The following is a 12,487-nucleotide window of genomic DNA, read 5'->3' as shown; positions in this document are numbered from 1 at the left end:
GTTAAGCATCGACCGCTTGCCAAAGTTGTTGTTGGAACTACAAGACAACTTGGAAAAAAAAATCAGGGTCTAGAAGAACTGCAGGATGATTATTTAGATTCCAATATGGATGCCTTTTATCCTGAGGAGAGCCTACCTATGGATTTTCTGGGGAGCCCAGATGAAACTCCAGAGCCCCCTGAGGCTGAAATTTCTTCATCTCAGCAGGAGTACCACACTTCCCGACCGTTGCCCACTGAGCTGTACGAATCTTCATCCCAACAAGAGACGCCTGAGGAGGCTGAATCTTTTTCATCCGAGGAAGAGGCCCAGGCTCAGCATCTGGAGCACACCAACGAGGTAGAACTACCTCTACTTAAGCAGGAGGCTCTGTCTCAGCCTCTGGAGGCACCTAAGGAGACTGTAGCTCGACCAGCAGCGCATCATAAAGTTCAGCAGTCACACTTGCACAATGTCACTGTTAAACCTCTGGATCTAGTGCTTACCATGACTCCAGAAGTGACTAAAGAGGTGGAACCTTCTCCAGTCCAGCTGGGGGTCCTGTCTCAACCTCCAGAGCACTTTGAGGAGGTTGAACCTTTTCCAGCCCAACAGGAGGCCCCATCTGAGTTTCCAGAGCTACAAGATGTGGTTGAAACTCTTCCAGTCCAGCCGGAGGCCCTGTCTCAACCTCCAAAGCACCCTGAGACAGTTGCATCTCCTCTGCTCCATCAAGAGACCCCAACTCAAGCTCCAGGGTTCCCTACTGAGTATGTATTCCAAGTTCCAATGAGCGATGAGGTAGTAGTTCGACCTGGCATTCAGCATCGGGTTCATTCAAACCTGCACAGTGTTGCATTTCAACCTCATGATTTGGGACTTACCATCACTCCTACGCTCATTAAGAAAACTAAATTTCCTGCAACTCAGCAGAAGCCTCCAGAGACCCTGGGGGAGGCTGAACTTTCAAGTGAGCAGGAGCAACCGGCTCAGCCTTCTGAGCTTACTGGGGAAGATGAAGCTTTTCCAACCCAGCAGGAGACCACAGGCCAGGCGCCTGAGGAAGCTGAGCCTTCTTCAAGTGAACAAGAACAACTAACTCAGCCTTCTGAGCCTACTGGGGAAGTTGAACCCTCTCTCACCCAGCAGGAGACCCTGACTCAGCTGTCAGACTCTCTTGGAGTAGCTGGACCTTCTCCAGTCCAGGAGGAAGAGGCTGCTCTGTCTCCAGAGTCCCCTAATGAGGCCGAATCTTTTCCCACCCAGCAGGAGACCCAAGGTCTGTCTCCAGTGGAGACAGAATCTGCTGCAACACTGCTGGAGCAACCGACTCAACATTCAAGCATATCCAATGTCACAGTCAAACCTGCAGATCTTGAGCTTACCATAACCACAGAACCCACTCCGGTGGCAGGACTTTCTCCAAGTCAGCATATGCCTTTGACTCAGTCCTCAGTGCCCCTTACTAATGCAGAATTTTCTGCATCCCCGCCGGAGGCCCCCACGCTGCTTTCACAGTTGCCTGAGGAAGTTGAACCTTTGCCAGTTCAAGTGCCAGCTCCAGTCCCATCTCCAGAGGCTGTTACCCAGATTACACCTTCAGAACAACAGGAGACGCCAGCTCAGAATCCACAGGCTCATGAGATTATACCTTCTCCACCCCAGCAGGAGGCCACAGCTCAGCGTCCAGAGCTCTCTAATGAAATTATAGTTATCTCTCCAGAACATCATGTGACAACAGTTTCCTCTCTAGGTCAACTTCTGCAGCGGCCCAGCGCCACTGTCAACCCTGTGGATCTTGCACTCACCATCACTCCAGCATTCACTAATAAGGTTAAAACGTCTCCACCCCAAAAGGAAACCTCAGCTCAGTCTACAGTGTCCCCTGGGCAGTTAAAACCTTTGTCAGTCCAGCAAGAGGTTTCAAATCAGCCACTGACTGCCTCTGAAAATGAACTTTTTTTGGTCCAGCATGAGCAACCAGCTCAGCCTCCAGAGGACACCAACGATGCTGCTACTCAATCTTTAGGAGAGAATGAGGTAACAGTCTCACCTCTGGGTCCAGTGTTGCCTCATATCACTGCTAAATCCGTGGATCTGGCGGTTGTCCTAACTCCAGGCTCAACTAAAGACCTTTTACATTCTCCAGTGAAGCTGGAGAATGCTGCTCATACTCCAGATCCCCCTGGGGGGGTTGAGCTTTCTTTAGCCCAGGGGGGACGCCCAGCTCAGTCTCCGGTTCCCCAGGGGAGCTCAACTGTATCTCTCAAGCCCCCCAAGGAGGTGGTGTCTTCTCCCACACAGCAGGTGCTTGAGACTCAGACATCAGAACCCCCTGCAAAGGTGGAACCACTTCCAGTCCCTCAGGGGACCCTTCCTCAGCTTCTACGGCCCCCTCAGAATGTAGGATCTTCTCCAAACCAAGAGGAGTTCCCAGCCCCACCCCTTAAAGAGACAGAACCTTCTCCAGCCCAGCAGGGCGGCCCATCTCAGCCTCCAGTGCCACCTACAGAGGTTGTAGCACAAACTCTAGTGCTTTATGAGGTGACATTTTCAACACCAGAACAGGATCAGACTCATCATTCAAACTTAACCAGTGCCACAGTCAAACCTTTGGCCCAGAAGCCTGTTGTAACTCCAGAACCTTCTACACCCCTGGAGGCGACACTTCCTAATCCAGAGCAGGTTCAAGTGCAGCATCCAACCTTGACTGAGGTCACAGTTCAACCTTTGGACCTTGAACTTAGCATAAAGCCAGAGCCCACCAAGGAGGAAGAACCTTCTCCAACCATGCAGGAGCTACCACCTCAGCCTGTGGAGCCACCTAAGGAGGTTGTGGCTGATTCAACTCCAGGCCAGTATCAAGCTCAGAATCCAACACTGCCCAGTGCCCCAGTTCAGCCTCTCAACCCAGAGCCTACTGTAACTCCAAAGCCTACTGTAGAAGCTGAATCTTCTACAGCTCTTCACCCCAAACCCCCTGAGGTGACGCTTCCAAATCCAGAGCAAGTTCAGTCTCAGCTGTCGGAGTTCACAGTTCAACCTTTGGACCTGGAACTTACCATAACTCCAGAATCCACGAATGAGGCTGTGTCTTCTCCAGCCATGCAGGAGACCCCAGCTCAGCATCCAGTGCAGCAAGAGGTGACTGTTCCAGTGCCAGCTCAGAGCCAACTGCTGCCCAGTGTCACAGTTCACCCATCGGGCCAGAGGCCTAACACAACTCCAGAACCTGTGACAGAGGCTGAATATTCCACAGGCCTGCAGCAGACTGCAGCTATTCCACCATACCCCGAGTTAACAGTGCCACATCCAAAGCCAGTTCAGTCTCAACGCCCAACCTTGAGCGAGGTCACCTTTCAATCTTTGGACCTGGAACTCACACTAACTCCGCAATCTACTGTGGAGGTCGAACCTTCTCCAACCATGCAGCAGACCCAAGCTCAGCCTCCAAAACCCATTAAGGAAGTTGTAGCTCAGCCTCCATTGTATTCCGAGGTCACAGGTCCAGCACTCGAGGCAGCGTCACCTGGCGTCACTGCTTATCACGTGAACCTGGAGCTTACCATAACTCCAGAACCTGCTACGGTGTCCGAACATTCTGCTGCTCTGCCGCAGACCACAGCTCCTCCTCCAGAACAGCCTGAGGGGACACTTGCCCATGCAAACCTGACTGAAGTCACGCTTCAACCTATGGACCTGGAAGTTAACGTTACCGCAGTGAATAATACAGAGACTGAGCCTCCTCCAACCCTGCAGGAGACCCCAAGTAAGGATCAAAGTCAGCCTCCAACATCACCCAGCATCACAACTTATCCTGCGAACCTGGAGCTCACCATAACCTCGCAACCTGCTATGGGGCCTGAATATTCTACTGCCCTGCAGCAGACCACGGCTCTCCCAGAGGTGACACTTCCACCACCAAACCTGACTCAAGCCACAGTCCCAACTGTGGACCTGGGAATTAGCATATCTCAGCAGTCAAGGCCATCTGAGATGGTTCATTTTCCTTTGACTCCATTTTCAGAACCCAAAAGTCCCCCTGTTATAAAACGTATACCAGGAAAGAAGCAACCAATACAGAATGCCACCACAACCATCAACGTATGTAAGCTCTGTACCTGCAAGGATGAGACGCTGTCGTGTGTTGGTCTGAGCGCAAAGCAGAAGCTCCACAGAGTGCCTGAGCCAGGGCCCAACTCCTATAATGGCACCTTCACCATCTTGTAAGAATGGCCTTTCTTTATTTGTTCTCTGCGTCCTGCCTAACATGGCAGCCCCTCCTCCAGGTTTTCCCGGGTCTTTCTCATCTCCCCAACCCACATTGACTGACTTGCTATTTTTAACCTTTTATTTGTTCTTCATTCTCCTCCTTACTATTGTTCCTTCTTCTCCAGTCTTTTACTTATAATCACCCCTATTCTTTTTCCTTCTCTATTTTTTACGCCATTATTTAATTCCTTAACATCTACTCTTCTCCCATCTTTGCTCCATCCTCTTTACAGCAACATGTCCCTCTCCCCGCCTCATTGGTGGTGAAACAACAAATGGTTAAGAGTAGAGATTTCTGAGCTGAACTGCCTGGGTTTGAACCCACGTCTGTTATTTGTTAGCTTTGTGACTCAATTTCCTCATCTGTAAAGTGGGAATGATGATAGTCATCTCATAGGATTGTTGTGAGATTTAGATGAGTTAATACATGTAAAGCTCTTACATCAGTGCCTAACATATATGGGCTTTCCTGGTGCCTCAAATGGTTAAGAATCTGCCTGCAATGCGGGAGACCCAGGTTTGATCCCTGGGTCAGGAAGATCCCCTGGAGAAGGAAATGGAATTCCATGGACAGAGGAGCCTGACAGGTTCCATGGGGTCTCAAAGAGTCAGACCCAACTGAGCGACTAACACACATAATACATGTAAAACTCTTACATCAGTGCCTAGCATATATGTTAGTGTTAGCTATTATTATATTCAGTTCCTCAGTTATATCTAGAACACATCTTTGTCCCCTGACTTTCTATGTATAACACCCATTTTGTGCCCAACACAGGGCTAAGTACTGTGGGCACCACAGAAGTATGACATTGTCTGCAGAACATGACAGTGATAGGTGAGAAGAAAGGGGATGTGCTTTAAAAGGGAGATAATATGCAGTTAAGCATTAAAAGAGATACAGATATCTGCTGTAGTTCACCAGAACCTGTAATCATTAGGGTGTGGAGGTCAGGGAAAGCTACATGGATAAGTTAAAACTTCAGCTGGGACTTAAAACATTGGCTGTGATTTGTTAGAGAAAAAACAGGGAGCACGGTCTAGGCAAATGTGTGCCTGCGAGGATGATCAGGATTTCATAGATTAGTCTGGCTGTAAAAAGAAGTGGGTTGGTGGTGGTGGTTTAGTAGCTAAGTCATATCTGACTCTTTTTGACCCTGTGGACTGTAGCCCACCAGGCACCTCCACCCATGGGATTTCCCAGGCAAGAATTCTGGAATGGATTGCCATTTCCTTCTCCAAGGGATCTGACCCAGGGATCAAAACGACATTGGCAAGTGAATTCCTTATCGCTGAGCCACCAGGGAAGCCCAAAAGAATTGGGTTAGAGAACAATGAAAGCTACAATTATGAAAAACCTTGGCTATCCTAATGGAGATTTGAAAGTGATGATATAAGATATGCAGAGCCACTGAAAGTTTTCAAGCAAGAAAGACAAATGATTAAAACAATTATTTTAGATTCCATATGTAGACTGATCTTGAGAGGAAAGCTTGATTCAGGGAGACCAAATAGAATGGTCTAGCAAAATCTAGGGGTAGAGTAAGACAGGGCTGAATTAGAGTAGTTGTAAGAGGAGTAGAAAGAAAATCATGAGAGCATGACAAAGGCAAAACTGACTAGATGTTGTCATTGACTAGCGCTGGGGGACTTGGGTATATGGGAAAGAGAAAAATCGCATATGTTGATGGGGCTTCCCATGTGGTGCTAGTGGTAAAGAACCTGCCTGCCAAAGCAGGAGACATAAGAGACATGGGTTGATTCCCTGGGTTGGGAAGATCCCCTGGAGAAGGAAATGGCACCCTACTCCAGTATTCTTGCCTGGAGAATTCCATGGACAGAGGAGCCTGGCAGATTACAGTCCATGGAGTTGCAAAGAGTTGGACATGACTGAAGCGATTTAGCATGCGTGCATGATGGGGAGGATGATGGTGGTATAACAGGTGGAAATACAGCAGTTGGGAAGGAGAGCTAGTTTGAGGAAGATGAGTTCCATTTTAAACATTTAAGGTTTGATCCCTGGGTTGGGAAGATCCCCCAGAGAAGGGAATGGCTACTCACTCCAGTATTCTTGCCTGGAGAATCTCATGAACAGAGGAGCCTGGCAGGCTATAGTGCAGAGGGTCACAAAGAGTTGGACTAAGCACACACACTGGGAAGCTGTGGGAATTAAAAATCTGTTTTGTTTTGTTTTTTCTGTGTTTGAATATTCCCCATAAGGTGGCCATGGTTCTTTTACATATTCTCTTCATTCTTTTCCTGCCTATTCAAGGATATGACCTATGTTTCTTCACAGAAATTTCCAAGGAAACTATATTTCTTACATTGATGAAAATATATGGAAGGCATACCGTTGGGCTGAGAAACTGTGAGTATATTCTCTCCATATGTGAATACAAACTGCTCACTGTTTTGTAAGATCCTTCTTGGTCCAGAATTTTGAGGTCAATAGCTGTCAGAAAAGGTATTTCCCCTTTCATCTCCCAAAGCAACCTATTGATTGAAATTCTGTGTTTATTTTAAAAATTAAATTTGGCAGGCCCTCTTTAAAATCAGTCATTTATTTTCCATTATATGAGTATTGTATGATTATATTCTCACTATGTAAAAATAACAGGTATAGTGAAAACCCTGCTTGCTCCCTAAACCCCATTCAAGCTGCTTTGAGTTTAGTATATATCCTTCCAGACTCTTTCCTATACATTTGAATACATATATATTTCCAGATAACCAAATAGGTTTGTTGTATGATTTTCTTATCTTTTTTACATAAATGAAACATCCTGCAACTTGACTCTTTCATTTCATGATGTCTTAGATTTCTTTCATTCCTAGTACATAGAGGGTTACCCCATTCATTTCAACTCCTGTGTAATATTCCATAGTATAAATGTATCACAGTTTAATAATGCCCCTGTTGAAGGACGTCTGTATGTCCAGTTTTCTTGTTGCATGCATTGCTGCAATGAGTATCCTCATACAGGCACCTGTGTGAATCTGGTTAGGTATTTCTGTAGAATAGATATCTAGAAATGGGATTGTTGGGGCGAAGACTATGTAGATACAAATTTTTCAGTTCAGTTCAGTCATTCAGTCGTGTCCGACTCTGCGACCCCATGAACCGCAGCACGCCAGGCCTCCCTGTCCATCACCAACTCCCGGAGTTTACCCAAACTCATGCCCATTGAGTTGGTGATGCCATCCATTCATCTCATCCTCTGTTGTCCCCTTCTCCTCCTGCCCTCAATCTTTCCCAGCATCAGGGTCTTTTCAAATGAGTCAGCTCTTTGCATGAGGTGGCCAAAATATTGGAGTTTCAGCTTCAACATAAGTCTTTCCAATGAACACCCAGGACTGATTTCCTTTAGGATGGACTGGTTGGATCTCCTTGCAGTCCAAGGGACTCTCAAGAGTCTTCTCCAACACCACAGTTCAGAAGCATCAATTCTTTGTCGCTAAGTGTTCTTCATAGTCCAACTCTCACATCCATATATGACTATTGGAAAAACCATAGCCTTGACTAGATGGACCTTTGTTGACAAAAGTAATGTCTCTGCTTTTTAATATGCTGTCTAGGTTGGTCATAACTTTCCTTCCAAGGAGTAAGCATCTTTTAATTTCATGACTGTAATCACCATCTGCAGTGATTTTGGAGCCCAAAAAAACAAAGTCAGCCACTGTGTCCACTGTTTCCCCATCTGTTTGCCATGAAGTGATGGGACCGGATGCCATGATCTTAGTTTTCTGAATGTTGAGCTTTAAGCCAACTTTTTCACTCTCTTCTTTCACTTTCATCAAGAGGCTCTTTAGTTCTTCTTCACTTTCTGCCATAAGGGCAGTGTCATCTGCATATCTGAGGTCGTTGATATTTCTCCCGGCAGTCTTGATTCCAGCTTGTGCTTTATCCAGCCCAGCGTTTCTCATGATGTACTCTGCATATAAGTTAAATAAGCAGGGTGACAGTGTACAGCCTTGACGCACTCCTTTTCCTATTTGGAACCAGTCTGTTGTTCCATGTCCAGTTCCAACTGTTGCTTCCTGACCTGCATACAGGTCTCTCAAGAGGCAGGTCAGGTGGTCTGGTATTCCCATCTCTTTCAGAATTTTCCACAGTTTATTGTGATCCACACAGTCAAAGGCTTTGGCATAGTCAGTAAAGCAGAAGTAGATGTTTTTCTGAAACTCTCTTGCTTTTTCGATGATCCAACGAATGTTGGCAGTTTGATCTCTGGTTCCTCTGCCTTGTCTAAATCCAGCTTGAACATCTGGAAGTCCATGGTTCACGTAGTGCTGAAGCCTGGCTTGGAGAATTTTGAACATTACTTTACTAGTGTGTGAGTGCAATTGTGTGGTAGTTTGAGCATTCTTTGGCATTGCCTTTCTTTGGGATTGGAATGAAAACTGACCTTTCCAGTCCTGTGGCCACTGCTGAGTTTTCCAAATTTGCTGGCATACTGAGTGCAGCGCTTTCACAGCATCATCTTTCAGGATTTGAAATAGCTCAACTGGAATTCCATCACCTCCACTAGCTTTGTTTGTAGTGATGCTTTCTAAGGCCCACCTGACTTCACATTCCAGGATGTCTGCCTCTAGGTGAGTGATCACGCCATCGTGATTATCCGGGTCGTGAAGATCTTTTTCGTACGGTTCTTCTGTGTATTCTTGCCACCTCTTCTTAATATCTTCTGCTTCTGTTAGGTCCATACCATTTCTGTCCTTTATCAAGCCCATCTTTGCATGAAATGTTCCCTTGGTATCTCTAATTTTCTTGAAGAGATCTCTAGTCTTTCCCATTCTATTGTTTGCCTCTATTTCTTTGCATTGATCACTGAGGAAGGCTTTCTTATCTCTCCTTGCTATTCTTTGGAACTCTGCATTAAAATGGGTATATCTTTCCTTTTCTCCTTTGCTTTTTGCTTCTCTTCTTTTCACGGCTATTTGTAAGGCCTCCTCAGACAGCCATTTTGCTTTTTTGCATTTCTTTTTCTTGGTTATGGTCTTGATCCCTGTCTCCTGTACAATGTCACGAACCTCCGTCCATAGTTCATCAGGCACTCTATCAGATCTAGTCCCTTAAATCTATTTCTCACTTCCACTGTATAGTCAAAAGGGGCTTGATTTAGGTCATACCTGAATGGTCTAGTGGTTTTCCCCACTTTCTTCCATTTAAGTCTGAATTTGGCAACAAGGAGTTCATGATCCAAGCCACAGTCAGCTCCCGGTCTTGTTTTTGCTCACTGTATAGAGCTTCTCCATCTTTGGCTGCAAAGAATATAATCAGTCTGATTTTGGTGTTGACCATGTTCTACTCCCATCAACATGCCATGATGACATTCCTTTCCCTCACATTCCTTCTACCATTGGATATTCTCCACCCCCTCCCCTGCTCTTTTTTTGGCTGATGTGATGGGTGAATCAAAGAGGTCTGATCTGAATTTGAATTTTTCTGATCACTTATGAATTTAAATGTCTGTACATGTTTACTGAACATTTGTCTTTCTAAATTGTCTGTCCTTAGTCCATTTTTCTGTTACTGTTATTTTTTATTGATTTGTAGAAAAAATCTGCTTAGATACATAAGTGATTTTGGGAAAAAATATTTAAAGTAATTAACTAGTATTTTTCATGACCGTTTGTGGTCATATCATTCATTCAACTTGAATAGACCAGTCATAAATGAATTCTGAATTAGTAATAAAAGACATAACAGTCAATCTGAAAATAGGGATTATGACCACCCTTAGAGACATGTTCCCTTAGTTTGACTATCTTATTGGTAAGGAAAAAATGCTAGAACCAGGCAATTTTTTAAAATTTACAGATTTTGTAACTACAAAATGTAGTTTATATTTCCCATGATAGTATCTAACTTGGAGATTTTATTTCCCAAACTTGTAAGAAGAATGAAAGTCATGTGGCACAAGAAATAGATTAACATTAGTTTTCTCTGAGGAGTAGAGGGGAATGGTAGATTAAGGGACAGAGGTAAGAGAAAAAGTTTGGATTGTGTACTATGTATCTTTGGGATTTTGAGCCATGTGAATATATATTATGTATTTTGTAAAAAAAAAAATAAATTGAAACTAAAAAGTTAACTGTTAAAAAGCCTGTGTGTGGGAAGTGATATAGTGTAACATGAATCTGGTAAGATTTGAAGATTTCTAAGTCAACTTGAGGTTTAAACCTTATAAGCAGAGGTCCCTAACTTGGTGTCAGTGGCTCCCCAGGGCAGAATTTTTTAATCTCCCTCCTGATCCCTCACGTATGTCTCTTTGGCGTATAATCTACAGAAGCTTATGTTCTTGTGATAATGTTTTCAAGTGTATAATAGGTTAAAATATATAGAAAAACAAAGGAAACCAACTATATTGAAACACTGTCTAGTTTTCAGAATAGTTCAAAAATTAGTGATATAGTAATAAATATGCTTCTCTTAGCACATTAAATAACAAGATAGTGGTAGGTCAATAAATATTATTACTCGGGGTACTGATGTGAATAAATGATATTTTGAGATATCTGCAACGTACATGTGATATGAAATGATCTGTGATTTCTGTTGGGGACCAAGTTAACTACTGCTGATCCACTGTGATTTGTTGCCTGTATTCATAGTGGAAGGAAATGCTGATTTTATTGAGAGATTGTGAAAATTGAGATGTAATTTTGTTTGCCATCCAAGTTTAGCCCTCTGAATTCAGTCTACTCTGTTCATAGACCTCTGCCCTAAAAGGATGGTCCACAAATGGAAATTGCACATATACTTTTACATGTGTTCGAGACAGTGCAGTTTTCTAGGGAAAAGGACACTGTTTTTGTGAAGTTCTCAATGGATTCTTATCTCAAAAGATTTAGTCACAAATGTAGGGGTGAAGACATTTCTTTTCTTGTACTTATCCTCATGAATGATGGTATATAGATGATTTGTTTTAAATAAAAGTATCAGATAGTTGATAACCCATCACTTTTTTAATTCATTCAATAAATATTTTTTTGTGTCTCCTATGTGCCAGGAACTGTTTTACATGCTAGGGAGACAGGCCCCAAAACAAAAAAGACCAAGTATTCCAGTTCTCAGGGGGGTTACAAATATATAAAAATAAGTAAGTATAATAGATAAATAGATATAATTTTAAGTATTGATGAGTACTTTGGAGAGAAAGAAAGCAGAGAAAGTTGAGTAAATCACTTCTAGAATGGCCTACTATTTTCATTATATGTATAGTTGAGTCAAAGAAACAACTGAGCCCTCTCAGCTTTCTAGAAGTTGCAGAATGGAGAGAAGGATAATTGTCTTTAAATATAGAATCAAGAATGAATGTGGAACTTAGAAGATTGCCTTGGATAAGAACCCTGGTCAGAAGTAAAACATGGATGTTTCTTAAATGTTACTTCATGCCTGGTTTTGATATTTTCATGATGTGAGAAAGTTTTCGATCCGGCTTTAACGCTTGATTCCCCATAGTTTTAAATTTCTTGCCTCAGAATGAATATTTGGAGTTCTACAGATCAGTAGACTTTATTTCAGTTAGTTGCTTATTTGAAGCTCCTTTTGGGGGTACTTTTTGGTGACTGACATTCTCAGTTTAAACTTTATTTCTAGGTTGAATTTATTACTGTTATTTTAAAAAATTTTAATATCCTGCCATCCAAACAAGTCCACAAAAAGAAACCCCATTAATTTAAAATACTCTCTGTCCTCCCACGATATTCAAACGCCCAACTAGTCTGATATGGGCATCAGCCAATCAAAGAAGACAGTGCCGTGAAGAGCTGATGATCAGCCCCATCTCTTCACTGTCCTGATTGAGTCCTTGTCAGTGTTCAGACTTATAACTAGTGCATACGAGTTTCACTTCTGTCTTGACCTTTTTCATATATCATTATTTCCTGTGCCTTTTGTAAATCACCTATGGTGTATACAGTTTTGTTACACAATGTGTGGAGGTAGAGTTCTTTCCAACTTTCCAAGTTATGAAAGGGGTTACTATAAACGTTGTTGGGCATATTGATTTGAGCTTCCCAGGTGGAGCTAGTAGTAAAGAACCCACCTACCAATGCAGGAGACATAAGAGATGCAGGTTCAATCCCTGGATTGGGAAGATCCCCTGGAGGAGAAAATGGCAACTCACTCCAGTATTCTTGCCTGGGAAATCCCATGGATAGAGGAACCTGGCAGGCTACAGTCTGCGGAGTTGCTTCTGTCTTGACCTTTTTCATATATCATTATTTCCTG

General features: G+C 43.6%; 2 protein-coding genes across 2 annotated transcripts in view; both read left to right on the top strand.

Annotated features, from left to right (window-relative positions):
• The first annotated feature begins 105 nt into the window (after positions 1-105).
• Positions 106-3,947, top strand: LOC133055638 (leucine-rich repeat-containing protein 37A3-like). The gene is made up of 3 exons (XM_061140773.1): positions 106-339; positions 2,380-3,748; positions 3,865-3,947. Exons 1-3 carry the CDS (start codon positions 106-108, stop codon positions 3,945-3,947), a joined length of 1,686 nt encoding a protein of 561 aa, XP_060996756.1.
• Positions 3,849-12,487, top strand: part of LOC133056127 (leucine-rich repeat-containing protein 37A2-like) — a 40,953-nt gene continuing 32,314 nt past the window's right edge. The window contains exons 1-2 of the mRNA XM_061141232.1: positions 3,849-4,205; positions 6,548-6,619. Of these exons, the coding sequence (XP_060997215.1) occupies positions 3,976-4,205; positions 6,548-6,619 (302 nt within the window). The 5' untranslated portion in view covers positions 3,849-3,975. The remainder of the gene's footprint in view (positions 4,206-6,547; positions 6,620-12,487) is intronic.

This window comes from Dama dama, chromosome 5 (assembly GCF_033118175.1).
Source record: "Dama dama isolate Ldn47 chromosome 5, ASM3311817v1, whole genome shotgun sequence".
NCBI lineage: Eukaryota > Metazoa > Chordata > Mammalia > Artiodactyla > Cervidae > Dama > Dama dama.
Note: the sequence above shows the minus strand (reverse complement) of the source record. Positions and strands in the feature narration are given on the sequence as shown.